The 13,862-nt window shown below is 34.1% G+C and overlaps 2 protein-coding genes across 3 annotated transcripts; both read right to left on the reverse strand.

The window, feature by feature from the left end:
* Position 1: 1 nt before the first annotated feature.
* On the reverse strand, positions 2 to 1,873 carry LOC116106212 (ras-related protein RABA1f). 2 transcript variants are annotated; one of them, XM_031392555.1, is made up of 3 exons: positions 1,401 to 1,873; positions 404 to 863; positions 2 to 327 (listed from the first exon to the last, which is right to left on the reverse strand). In XM_031392555.1, the coding sequence occupies exons 1-2, from the start codon at positions 1,619 to 1,621 to the stop codon at positions 431 to 433; spliced, it is 654 nt and encodes a 217-aa protein (XP_031248415.1). In that variant the 5' UTR covers positions 1,622 to 1,873; the 3' UTR covers positions 2 to 327; positions 404 to 430. The 2 variants fall into 2 exon arrangements, with proteins under 2 accessions (XP_031248415.1, XP_031248414.1); XM_031392554.1 differs by having other exon boundaries at positions 2 to 863.
* Positions 1,874 to 2,689: 816 nt separating this feature from the next.
* Positions 2,690 to 13,026, reverse strand: LOC116106211 (GTP-binding protein TypA/BipA homolog). Its single transcript, XM_031392553.1, has 19 exons — positions 12,614 to 13,026; positions 12,025 to 12,099; positions 11,309 to 11,459; positions 10,960 to 11,028; positions 10,687 to 10,859; positions 9,958 to 10,095; positions 9,374 to 9,499; positions 9,091 to 9,189; positions 8,432 to 8,552; positions 8,187 to 8,250; positions 6,980 to 7,034; positions 6,777 to 6,901; positions 6,201 to 6,274; positions 5,336 to 5,385; positions 4,818 to 4,904; positions 3,967 to 4,017; positions 3,804 to 3,887; positions 3,389 to 3,439; positions 2,690 to 2,882 (listed from the first exon to the last, which is right to left on the reverse strand). Exons 1-19 carry the CDS (start codon positions 12,929 to 12,931, stop codon positions 2,799 to 2,801), a joined length of 1,995 nt encoding a protein of 664 aa, XP_031248413.1. The 5' UTR covers positions 12,932 to 13,026; the 3' UTR covers positions 2,690 to 2,798.
* Between the last annotated feature and the right edge of the window lie 836 nt (positions 13,027 to 13,862).

Here is a 13,862-nt window from a genome sequence, read left to right on the forward strand (position 1 = left end):
ATTAAGTAAAAACTTAAATTTCAGTACCAAATAATCAATCAATCACTTGGAGAACAGAATTATCTTAACATACTTTCCAAATTTCAATCCTTTGCAATAAAATTTAAACTAATCTAGAGACTGGATACTGAATACATACTATAATAATACTCGGAGACAAAACAAACAATACATTAAGAAAAAACACAAGGAGCTTGCACCAAATGTGAGCTCTTAGATCTGAGGGCTTATGATTTCAATTAAACTCCGACAAGATTTTGACTCTCTCAATCCATGATGTACCACAAAACTACAATTTGTTCCTGCACCACTCCATGTGATCTCATCCTGACACATACAAAAACGAAGATGTCTCCAAACCATGGAAATGTAAATTTGAGAAAGAGGAGAAACTAGTTTTTACCACGATAACTTCTTTCATTGCTGCAGATTATGCACTGCAGCATCCAGCCTTTTTCACCGCTGATACATCATCTTTAGTGCCAACATTAATAGTTTGCCCCTTGGGCAAGGCTGCTGGATCTTCGCCAACATCAAGAGCTTTCCTGCTGACAACACGATATATCTGAGTGAGTACTTCTGTGAAGGCATTTTCCACGTTTAGTGATTCTAGCGCAGAGGTTTCCATGAAAAAGGTAGTCTCTCTCTCAGCAAATGACTGAGCATCCTCGGTGGAAACTGCACGCAAATGACGTAAATCTGCCTTGTTTCCAACAAGCATGATCACAATGTTGGAATCAGTGTGATCCCTAAGCTCCTTTAACCATCTCTCCACATTCTCAAACGTGACATGTCGTGTAACATCATAAACAAGCAATGCACCTACCGCTCCTCTGTAGTATGCACTTGTGATTGCACGGTACCTAATACAAGATGATCAGCATCAATGAAATGATAAAAAGGACTATATTCCACAGAAATATTAAGCAAACATAATGTGTTGCCAATCAAGAAGAGGCAGAATGCCAACAATGAAAATTAGTACAAATCAGTTAAAAAGAAAATGAAGCCAATCAAAATGCATTGGTTTCTCTCTTTATCACTATATTGTTTACTTTTCTTGTCAATTTCTTACACTATCTCAAATGGAAATCAGTATTAGTGATAATTGATTAGATCTTAAACAAGAGTGATACTGATGCCACAATATGCACCTAATTTTGCAGATCAAAACTTAACACAATGAGCTTTATATCTGTAACAGAACTATACAGCTAACATTCATCACATCAAATGCAATTCAGCGAAAAAATCTCAATTAATAAAAAATATACGCATGCGATAGTTGATTGACAATCGGCCTTAGTTGTATTATGAATTTATAAAACAGGGTATTAAGTAGGGATCTCAGATAACAAGATCTGTGGAATTCAAATGAAAATGATGAACAAAACATTTACCGTTCTTGGCCGGCAGTATCCCAAATCTGGGCCTTGACGACCTTGTCATCGACGCGAATGCTGCGAGTAGCGAATTCGACGCCGATGGTGGATTTAGATTCGAGACTGAATTCGTTTTTAGTGAATCGTGACAAGAGATTGGATTTACCAACTCCAGAGTCGCCAATTAAGACCACCTTGAACAAGTAATCGTAGTCATCATCAGCTCTGTAAGCTCCCATTTTATGTTGTTTGTGTTTATCAGATTCTTGTACTCTAATCTATTTTAAGTAAGTAGAAGTAATATCTACTATGAGAATGGAAAGGATCAAGATGGCGATCTATACATTTGAGTTTGAGTGAAAAAGAGAGATTTGATTTGCAGGAAGAGGGAGAGAGAGAGGCAATGAAGTTGAATTAGTTGGAGCCTTACCTTTTCAAAGCTTTCAATTTTACCTCATCTCAACTCAAACTGGCAATTGCTATTATTCCTTTCTTTTTCACTCTACTTTCCTTTTCTAATTCTAATTCAATAATAAAAGTACAAAACTGAAAAAGATATTTACAAGTGAAATTACATTCTACGGAATGTCTTTACAATATTTACAAATCTTGCCATAACTGGCGCTTCCTTTCTGTTGTTAAATTAAATCAAACTTTTAAAATTCAAAATTTCAACCTCATCTAGCGAAAACTATAAAATATAACATTTTAAATTTTAATTAATTTGTGAATGGATATTGAAAAGAAATAATCTGTATCTGAATGAGTCTTCCTTTGATTTACTTTAAGTTAACAGGTTCCTTTCCAGGAAAGTTGTTTTCCTAACTCCATGATCATTTCCTCTGTTCACATTCTTCAATATCATTACTATTACAATTTCAACTTTTTTATGCATATTCTTTAATTATTTAGACGTGAAAGCTCACCGCCTATTTATGACCTATACCATGTCAAATTAATAGCAGCCTTGTTTGTCATTATCCAATTAAAATAACACGATTGTCAAATTTTAATTATATAAAAGGAAAAAAATTCAAGGTCTTTGACGAAGAAACAAATCAGGATTCAGGAAGGACAATTTTGAAGAGCTTCTTCCATCAATTTCCCGGCAACCATTCACTATTATATAAAATTACATCGAGGCGTTCCGCTACAAAATTTGAATAACTTCTCACTGCCTTTGATATTTACACAAAATGTAATATTCTAGTTTTAATTATTATTTCTCGATACAACATTCAGTATTCTCAGTCCTTACTGTTTGTTAATGAATAGTTTTACATGTTCATATATGGAGCTATACTAATGCGAACCTGTAATTATGGTATAATAACTTAGTGAGTTCAACAAATTGTATCAAGGATAAATCCTCTGGTACAACAATTTTATAGAATACAAAATTGTAAGGACAAAGGCTTATTCCTTCGGCCTTTTGCTCATGGCTTTACGCTTGTTAACGTCCAGGTATTTCTTTCTCAACCGAATGGCCTTGGGTGTAACCTGCATACATATATGATATTATAAGATATCAATAAACAAGCAAAATCACGAAACATTTAAGTTTCATAATTAAAATTTAAGCTCAAATTATATGGATAATCAGCATTCAATTACATGGGAGAAATTTATAGTTCTTTTTACGCCATTTTGTTTAGTGGAGTTGATAGCTCAAATTATGTATCATTTACAGGGATTCCCTTCTCCAGCGGATTCCCCATAGATTTCCTTCCCAAGGGTGGGCATCCCACTTGGAAAGGAAAAAATTACTTTGTTTTTTGAGTTAAAAAGGGTGGTATAATCTTTTTCTTTCAAATTGTGTTAAAAATAATAAGAATTTCCTCAATCAGAAGCCACCAATTATGTGATCTGTTTATGACAGAATGGAAAATGTAGGGAGAAAAAATGACATAATAAGTAGAGCCTAACGAATTTGAAAATTTCTATAAAAAACTAAGTAAATATCTCCTAATAGCTAAAAATGAAGTTAAATATTATTCACAACTAACCTCAATAAGCTCATCAGAAGCTACATACCCTATAGCCTCTTCCAGTGTCATCTGCACAGAAAATAACATATCAACAACCCAATACATAGCTGAAAGAGCTTCTAGTTAGCCAGCAACCAAAAACACCCTATTGCTACTTGTTCTCCAATTTTGAATAGTAAATTATATGACAACTTGCTATGTCAAAATAAAAGTTCACTTTGGTGCAGTGCAACTCATAAACGACAAAATATGTCATGTACAGAGTTTCAAAAAAAACCAGTCAATGTATAATAAGATATTAAAAAACAAGCTGCAGGAGAATATTAATGCTACATGGTCTGCGTTAACAGCTCATAGATTGAAAAACAAATAAACATATATATTGAAAAAAGAAAACCAGACAACTCAAGTTCAACGGTAGAAAATTGCATACAAGGCGAGGAGGAGATAGCTTCACATTCTCGTCCTTGCCAGCAGCCCGGATATTATTAAGTTCCTTGGCCCTCGCTGGGTTGACCTGTTAAGGAAAATAATAGCAAAGTCAGTCACCTTGAAACAACAAAAATGCATAATGTGAGAGGTAAGATCAATCATACATCGAGATCCGTATCCCGTGAATGTTCACCAATAATCATGCCATCATATGTCTGCACATAATACAATAACATTAGCAGCAAGTCAAATGAATAGCCACACTTAGAAATGCTATTTGCTAAGGTTGGTGTCTCAAATTCCTTGAATACAGATAATCTCTTTCACTCTCCCCATTAAATGTTTATCATTCTTTTTATCCAAAGGCCCAACAGACAGCCAACATATGCTATCCTAAATTCTTTTCCCTTTATCACATTAGATACAAAGAGTCTGCAATATACTCATGTGACATAACAAGAATCTGCAACATACTCATGTGAGACAACAAGAAACTGCAACATTCTTGCAGGATATACACATCAATCCCATCGGAATCAGGGTAATGAAATCATGATCAGACGGGAAGTTAGAAAGGCGTCAGCAGTCTGATATAACATATAAATTATCTACACTTCCAAGCTTATTATACAAGCTCTTATAACTAAACTAACTTAAATACTATGTTTTATTGCTAAATCATATTATTTTTTTTAAAATAAAAATTGTTTAATATAAGTTCATCTTCCTTTATGTTATATGTCAATATCTGTTTGTATAAGATTTCTGACAGTCAGTTTATAACTTAAGTATTTCATAAAATACCAGTACTAAACATGCTTGGCTACAATAATATGTCTTAAACAATATATGCAGAGTTTCTTGTCAGAGGAAAACTCGAAGATAGGAGGGCTACCAATCATGTTCAAATTTTAAAGACTGGAACTTCAATATCACATATGGATGATAATGAATCTGAGCAAAAGCAAAGAGGCAAAAATGAAAGCAGTAAAAGTGGTTATTTTAAGTAGACAACCTCCACTCCAGGAGGCACGAAAAGAATTCCACGAGCTTCTAAACTCATTAATGCATGAGCTGTGATTGTACCATAGCCCATTGATATCTGTTCAATCAGTAAACAGATAACATCAGGTAGTAGACTGAAAAATATTACAAGTAAAATAAACTCCAAGATCTAATTCAATTAGAAGACATAACAGATCTTACAACATACATTTTCAAAGCATTGAATAATTGGTGGTATCTTAGCAACAAATACATAATATTTAATGCATACTATCAAGAAAACAATATGTTTTAAACTCTTAGTACTTCATATATCCAATAAAACTCTATATTATAAAATAGAGAGTTTGAAGGATCTCTGTCCATTTGCAATGTCAATATTTATGTTTCAGAAACTAAGAATGCAAAAAGACACAGCATCTTATACAGTTATAAACACTATTTCGCTCTTTTTGGTGAGAAAGTGAAGATTAACAGATAATTTTCAGTAACAATGTCATGAAGCAGAATGGCATTTGATAAACATACCAACACTCCTTTTCTAACATTTCCAAGAGGCCCTCGATATTTTTCATACTCTGCAACACATAGATTACAATGCGCATTAGTGTGAAGATTTTTCCAAGACAAGAAAGGAGGAAAGATAATCAGCCATGAACAAGTGAGATTGTGGACACATTAAAACACTTAAAAAGCAAATAATGCATTCAGGTCTTTTACCAGTCCGTGGTTCACAACTCATCTCAAAGCAAAATGATTAAGATAATGATGAAAAAAAAAAAAAAAAAAACAAGGTCATTGCTATGAACTGAAAATTGATTGTCAAAAGTAACATTAACTATTACAAGTCGTCTTCTTTTTAAGAAACAGTACCAGGATTAACCTTAATCAAAGTCTATCTCCCTGTCATGCTAGAATACTAATATTTCAATTCCCCCAGAATCCATGCCCTTCATAAAACAAAAGTGACTACCCTCAAGTAGTCATACTCCAAGATTGAACTGACAATAAGCAAGTACTATTACATATGATCTACCACCAGATTTCTAGGCACACATTTAGGGAACCAACCCATTTTAGAATTTAGACATATTCCTACTTCCCTATACATTTTTTATTTTATTTTATTTTAATTGTTATATATATGAGTGTGAACATACATATCATAGCCATGTATATATACACATGTATTTAGGCACATTTGGAAATAGATCGTATTTATGTCCAATCAATCTAATCTTTCAAAAAACTAAAGCTCTGGACTATATATTCATGTACCTAGGTCACCAAGTGTTAACAGGGTTAAGGAATTACTACCCCAATGGGACATTAAAACAAAGAACAACAAATAGAAAGTAACAGTCAAAAAAATCCCTAGATTAAAAACACATACTTAGGAAAGCACGATGCATAAATCCAGTTCCTCGAGTGTCACTGCTGAACACACTTCTGTAACCAACAAGGCCCCTGAAGTACATAACAGACAAGAAAATTATAATTTTGAAGGATAGTCAGACACCCCCTGGGATTTGAAACAAAGTAAGCAATGTCAAAAGAAAAGGAAAACAATCACCAGTATTCTAGAATTGTGAACCATAAACATCAAAGCAGGTAACAGACCTACTGGGCCTTAACTTCTAACTAGTAAGTTATTTCTTTTTTGATGAATTTTGGTTGCAAGGTAAAAAACCACACTCAGACCGTACAAGAAACAAATACATAAAGAGGTTAGACAGTATTTCTTCCAGAGGGTTTCTTTGCACCTTGATTTTGCCACCCCTCTAATAGAGATACCTTATATTCTATTCTTTATTCATTTCTCCTCAATATCCTTTACCCAAATCTTGTGTCATCAAAAAGAGTCTACATCTATCATTTATTCTTAACTGTAAGGTATTGGAAATATGTTTTATGAGCTGGCATTAGATGAACACTTAACTGAGAGTAGAAAGAGAATTTAAGCACCAACCTCGAAGGACAAGTCAAAGATAATTTGGTTCTGCCATCATTTCCAGGGACTGGACCCATGTCGACAACTTCAGCTCGTCTATGAGAGAGAGCTTCCATAATCAACCCCACATGTTCTTCATTAATCTGAAATAAAATCATAATAAGTAAAAGTTCCAATTATAAGAGTGTAAAACCAGTTGATATGCAGATCAGAAATCCTACCTCAATAGTCACTTCTTCAATTGGCTCAAGCTTCACATTATTTTCGGTTTTATACCTGATTTGGGAAGGAACATTGTTCAAGAGATAAAAATCATAACTTGCCAAAAAAATAAAAAAATAAAAAGAAGAGCACACAAATAAAGGTATAAGACAAAACAGAGGCAGCAAACAAGACCAAGAGATTTTAAAAATAACATCAATAGATTTGGAGAAGAATTGATACAAACAGATGCTGTTTCTACAGTTTTGGCAATGAACCCATCACTCAGATAAATTTCTGATACCTCATGAACAGGAATTATGATTTTTTTTTTTAATATAATAAACATTAAACTAACTTTATTAATAAATAAGAATTTTGATTCTTAACACAGAATTACAGAAGAAACATGTAGGATTAATTTTGCTTACCTCCCCTGAGGTTTGTTCTAATTTTGCAAACACCCCTTATAGTTAGAAAATTGTTTCTGACCTCCCTTTGTAAGCATCTATTACCTCCCTTAAGATTCTACCAAATTATTGGTAATCTTCCTAAAAAATTTTCTTAATTATCATTGACCTCCCATCAGATTTTGCTTAATCATTGTTTACAGTGGACAGGATAGCAATACTAATACTATAGGGGAGGTCAAAGAAAATTACCAAACTAAATCAGAATTTGTAAAATTACACTAACAGTGAGAGGAGGTAACCGAAATTAACCCAAAAATATATAGCTCAGCAAATATATGAGAACTTTTCAAATTTGAAACACAAAAGTCAACAGAAGAGGAAGAATAAAGGTTCCTGAAAAAGTTAACATCAATCAAAATAATCTGATTGTTGTTACATTTTTCAGTAGGACCTACCTCAGACCAGTGGCACTCATCAACAAAATTTGATATTACTTTGCTTATATTAACAACATAAATCCAGTAAATGAGAGTTTAAAAAATAAAAATAAAAAAAAATAACCCTCCCCTGTAAACAATACTTTGACGCTATAGTAAGTTGCATCCCAGATAATGCTTACAAACTTTAATAGATATATTAGATGCTTTTCACCTCTCACTTCTGATCTTTCTCTTTCAAATCAATACTAATATTGTGAGGTTTCCAAAGACTTGATCTATGGATTTTTTATTCGTTGGACACAAACAAATGACATGTGTCATTAATATGGAATGAGACAAAACCAGTGCCTTAATCAAGAATCTTAATAACGTACATAACTTTTGGTGGTGAGACAGAAAGCTCAAATCCTTCACGTCTCATATTCTCAATTAATATACCTATTTACCATAAAAGAAAAATTAGAATCAGCAGAAATTTAAAAAACAAAAAAAAAAAAAGGAAGCGAGATACAAGTGGACGCAATTCATGGCTATACATATTCAGAGAAATGCTTTTACCTCAAGTAAAAGAGGAAAAAGGAAAAATAAATAAACAAATCCAATGTTAGGAGATACAAACCAAGTTGAAGTTCACCCCTTCCCTGAACCTCATAAGTTTCTGCCAAGCCTGGAAGTACATTTATGGCAAGGTTTGTTTCAGCTTCAGCCATTAACCGATCACCAATTTTTCCTCCTGTCAGCTACAATTATAAAACAACGAGAATCCCATCACCTCAGATAGCGGCAAAAAGAGATATACATACATCTTAAAAAGCATTGTGGTGTGGAAGAGACATATAGTACAGGCAAAGCATCATAGGGACATTTCATACGATTCCCCAGTAGTAGATCAGCAAAAATTCTTGTGCAGCCCAGCATGAAATCAGTAAAAACATATTGCAAGGGTTTACATAAAAGTTTAAGAATGACAGCTGCAGTGATGTTTTCTATGAGGCACTTCCAAGGGATTGACATGTACCAAAAAAAAAAAAAAAAAAAAATTTCCAACTGTGTAAGCATTTAAGCCATCAACAAATAACATCATAAAATCCAATCTCTTACTCTATAGAAGATGTGGCTAAGGTTAGTTTCAATAACCATGACCAGTCAACATGTTGATGAACATGCGGCTGTCCATTGAGAAATGCATGCTAGCAACCATGGAAAACCAGGATATTGAAAGTAGCATAAAGCAATGTATATGTTAGGGAAAGAGAAAAGGCAAAGTTTGAGACATACATGGCTACCATCGCGACCAGCCAATGGAGAATCATTTACACCAAAAGTCATGGAAATGGTTGGGGGGTCCAACTCAATGGTGGGTAATGCAGTCATAACCTATCAGAACATTCAAAATCCAATTCAAATGGAAGTAATTATGTTATTTCACAAACAAAACAGTTAAGTACACTTTTAAATAGAAAATATACCATAAATAATCTGCTAATATCGAATGTTACACATGATATACCAAAGCACACAATAAATCTCAGAAGAAAGACTATAACATGCACCCAAATACCTCTGTATTTGCCACTGTATGGCCTATTGATGGTTTTGTCATCCCAGCTATCGATATAATATCACCTGCTCCTGCACTGTCAATTAGAACCACGGATGTGCCTTTCTTTTTCATTAGCTTCAGAACCTACAAAATTAAGATCATCAATCAAACTGATATCACTGAGAAACATAGGGTCAAAGTAATTTGGTATACCAAAGAGAAACAAAGGTGAAATAATTATAATTCTCAAAGCTTTATCATTTAATTTGAGCGATTTTGATTGTATGCAACACAACCATTGAAAGGATTTACCGATATTATCAAAGCAACATTGGATAACAATAAATTTTTCTCATCATCCATAAAAAAGACTAATTGATTTTATAATGATGTAATTATTTTCTTGAATCTTCAATGTGATGAATCTCGTGATTTTAATAAAGAAGGCCAAATTCATTGATGAAATTTGTAGCATTGTCATGCAACTCTTTTTCATTGTAAAAAAGAAACTGGAGCTTACAGCTCAGACCCAGTACCAAACAGCAGATTGAATATAATGTGAATCAGGATCAAGTGAATTCAGTTAACACCGAACAACAAACCTTTCCTTCTTCGATTTTCTCAGTCCCAGAATCAGTGATACGTAGTCCATGTACTCTGTCACCAACATAAATGACTCCAGAAGCAATGCGTCCACTCAATATCCGCCCAAGATAAAAGTCCTTTTCCATCATTGTAACCTGAAAGGCAACATCAAGTATCTTTGTCAATGTTCACAAAAAAGAGGTTAGTGGAGTGAATAGCAAATGAAAAACAAAAAATAAATGACTTAAGAACCAAAAGAGAAGAGAATGCTAAACAAAAAAATAGGAAGTAAATAAAAGCTATGCCAGATAACCTATAATTTACTCTGTTTATATGAAGATAGCAAAAATATAGCAAGGAAAGCATGGACCCAAAAAGTACACTGAAAAACAGTGCAAGTACCATTCACCCCAACGCACTGCCAATAGAAAAACTCATCTTCGACATTTCATATTAAAGAACACCTAGCAATCGCCATAATCAGGAAGATGACTTGCACCAGAACAAGCTAACAGAACAAAGACAAATTACAAACTGGAAATGCATAATTTGGCAAATCTTCATCTTGGTGGACAAAATTTTGCGATCCAACTATATTTAGATTTTTATATAGCATAAAACACAAATAGACTCACACCATTTTATCATATTATATGTACATCCGCAGCACAGAAAAGCAACTAAGGAGAGCATTAACAGAATTACATGGACACAAAACATTCACTGGACCAGCAATGAATACCAACCAGCATCTGGAATGGTGCATCAAGGCTTGCTTTGGGTGGAAGAACATGTCTTATGACGGCATCAAGCAGCTGAGACATGTTCTTTGCATCAGCTGGAGGATCTTTGGTAAAGGTGGAAGATGCCCATCCTTCTTTAGCAGAGGCATAGAGAACAGGAAAATCTAGTTGTTCCTCTAACATAAATATAATAAAATTTATTAGACAATACTTCCATCCAACTTATTACAACAGCAAGTGAAAATCAGATAACACTTTTGAACTTATATTTTTTACCTGTGGCACCAAGATTTGCAAATAGGTCGAAAACCAGACTCTCAACTTCATTACACCTCTCCTCGGAAACTGAGTGATTAGCAACCATAGAAATAAGGACTAATACATATCTTTAAAAAATAAAAATTAAAAGAGAAACATAAATTCTAATCCATGTCTAAACCAAAGAAAATGCCATATGCAAATAGTTGCCACAGATATAATATGATCTTGCAATTGTAAACCAGCTACCTTCTTTTGGGGAAGAAACAAGGAGGCCATCATTGATAGAAAAGTATTATTACAAAGAGTGAACAAGCTATCCACAAAAAGAATTTTTCTAAAGGAAAAATGAAACATATGTTCATACCAGCAGGTCTGTCAACTTTGTTCAAAAGAAGAATGGGACGCAGCCCATATTTCAAGGCTTTGGCAAGAACAAACTTTGTCTGTGCAAGTGGACCTTCACCAGCATCTACAACTAAAATTGCTCCTTCCACCATGCCAACAACCCGCTCAACCTATACCCATCCAAAATAAAGCCAAGCAAATATCAATTTCAGCAAAAGTTCTGTAGGCTGTCATTTTTAAATAAGGCCTCGAAGTAAAGCATATTTTCCACTCCAACTCCAGACATTGGGACTTCAAAATTTTCTCATGTCATTCACTTCATCTTTGCCATGGAAACAATATGCTACTGTTTTTATTCAATCAACAAATTTACACAATTTAAGGCTTATATTTACATAAAACATGTCCCTCTTAGAAAGTAAACGGATAGCAGGCCACCAATGTCGACTGTCGAGAATCATACTTTATCAAATAATTTACCATACATTATATTATAATTCCCACTATGGTATAAGCACCACTCTATACCTTCTTGCCTTCTCCTATATGAAAGCACTTGAACATTCATGTTGTGTACTGAGATCTCCATGCCCACATTATTATACTTTAGATTCTTCCACTTAGATTTTTTAAAGCAGACAACATAATATATTCTGTCATTATTCAACAATTAGACTATAAATAAAATTTAAGTCCTGACAATATGTTCTAAACATAATCACAGTGGAGACATACTTCACCACCAAAATCAGCATGTCCAGGTGTATCAACCATGTTTAGTTCATTTTCCTTCCATGATATCGACGTAACCTGGAAATAATTTAGAAAATTAAAGAGGAAAAGTTAGGGCAGGTAAAGTAGAAGTGATAGAATTGATAGTTTTTTAATCAAATTAGAGAATAGAAATCACCAAAGTGAACAGCAATAACATACTAGAAAACAAAGATTAGCAATTTGCATGGTTTAACAAAAGCAACGAAATCATATCTCGGTGATATGTATTAGCTCATCTACCAATATATTAATACCATTAGCATGTGTCCTGAACAATATATATTGCAAGACTTTTCAATATAATTAGCATAATATAAGTTTAACAAGGATTTCAATCAGCAATAAGTTGAGTGACTTCTCTTGACCGAGCTTACTCATCAAAGTTAAAAGTTTTGATCTATATAAGTAATAAGCCACAGTTGTAGCATACAATACTACTGTGGATTCAGTAAATTACAATCTCATACAGTTTAATTACAACCTTCAAAATCAGAAAAAAAAAAAATGTTTAATGTTAAGTTGAATTCATATATAAAATTGTAAATCAAACCTTAGAGGCGATGGTGATACCACGTTCACGCTCGAGGCTGATGGAGTCCATGGCGCGCTCGTGCGGGATATCAGCGCCGCACTGTCGTAAAAGCCTGTCCATAAGCGTAGTCTTGCCGTGGTCAACGTGCGCTATAACTGCTACGTTGCGGAGACGGCTAGGGTCCAACGCCGGATTTGGAGTTAAGGCAGCATTGGCGGCGGTGGACAAAAAGCGCGCGGTTGACAGATAGGATTTGATGTGAGACGAAGACGGCGATGAGGAGAATGATTTCTTGGAGGTGGACCAGAGTGAACGGAGAAGTAGAGGACCAGCCATTCCGGGAGAGAAATGGCTCTGGTTTTGGAACTCTTCGAGTGTTTTGTCCGTTCTTAGTTTCTGTACATGTGACGATGGTTTAGGGCTTTGGAAATCGTTTCTGTGAGGTGAAACCGTGAAAGGTTTTTTCGGGGGTTTTGCAGTAAAAATCTTTTTGATCCAGAATTTTTAAAAAGTGACAAAGGAGGGTTAAGGGTAATTTAGTCTTTTGACAGGATTCCTCGAGTTACTTAACGGATTTTATTGAAAGATATTAACGGTGGAACGTCTAAGTTCACTTTCACTAAACCTAAAGTACTGGAGATGTTTTGAACTCCTCGCCCTCAGAGCTTTTTTGTAGAAAGTTTGATCTTGGATTTCAGTAATACTACACTAATAAACCATTTTCATTAACTTTCTCTTACAAACACGATGTGTCAGTTCGTAATTGGTTAGCTCGCAATGGGTCTTGTCTGTCTAACAATGGATCTTGCCTGATCAAAAAAAAATTGACCAATTATAAATTATCATATCAATATTTATAAGAGAAAGTTGTAAGAAGTATTTATCAATCTATCTTTTATTTCCCGATTTTATTTATATCCACCAAAGAGTCTTGCAATCCTTTGAAGAATTTGGTGGCTTTGTTAAAGTAATTAATAAATAAGATGGGTTAGGGCCCGTGGGTTTGGGTTTGTAAGGCCCAATTTGGGATGAATAACACTGGATCTACCCCTACAATACAAAACGTCCCCATCCTTCAAATAGATTTGATTTGAGGTTTCAAATTTTACCATGCATTTCTAAGTGTAGAGATTTTATTCATTGCTAACTCGTGGATGATCAAAGGGAAGCGCATATTCATTATTTCATTCTTCTTCATGTCTGCAATTCATCAATTTTTTAACAGAAATTATGGATATAATGTTACATAGCAAGGCCAACAACTCAA

Source organism: Pistacia vera, unplaced genomic scaffold (assembly GCF_008641045.1).
Source record: "Pistacia vera cultivar Batoury unplaced genomic scaffold, PisVer_v2 Contig51, whole genome shotgun sequence".
NCBI lineage: Eukaryota > Viridiplantae > Streptophyta > Magnoliopsida > Sapindales > Anacardiaceae > Pistacia > Pistacia vera.

Excerpts from the sequence above, each read along its gene's own strand:
- LOC116106212 (XM_031392555.1), bottom strand. The coding sequence starts at position 1,621 with ATGGGAGCTTACAGAGCTGATGATGACTACGATTACTTGTTCAAGGTG. Across the intron at positions 864-1,400 it reads GATACTGCCGGCCAAGAACG|GTACCGTGCAATCACAAGTG; the intron begins GTAAATGTTTTG and ends ATCTTGTATTAG.
- LOC116106211 (XM_031392553.1), bottom strand. The coding sequence starts at position 12,931 with ATGGCTGGTCCTCTACTTCTCCGTTCACTCTGGTCCACCTCCAAGAAA. Across the intron at positions 11,460-12,024 it reads ATGCTGATTTTGGTGGTGAA|GTTGAGCGGGTTGTTGGCAT; the intron begins GTATGTCTCCAC and ends GGATGGGTATAG. Across the intron at positions 6,275-6,776 it reads TCTTTGACTTGTCCTTCGAG|GGGCCTTGTTGGTTACAGAA; the intron begins GTTGGTGCTTAA and ends TATGTACTTCAG.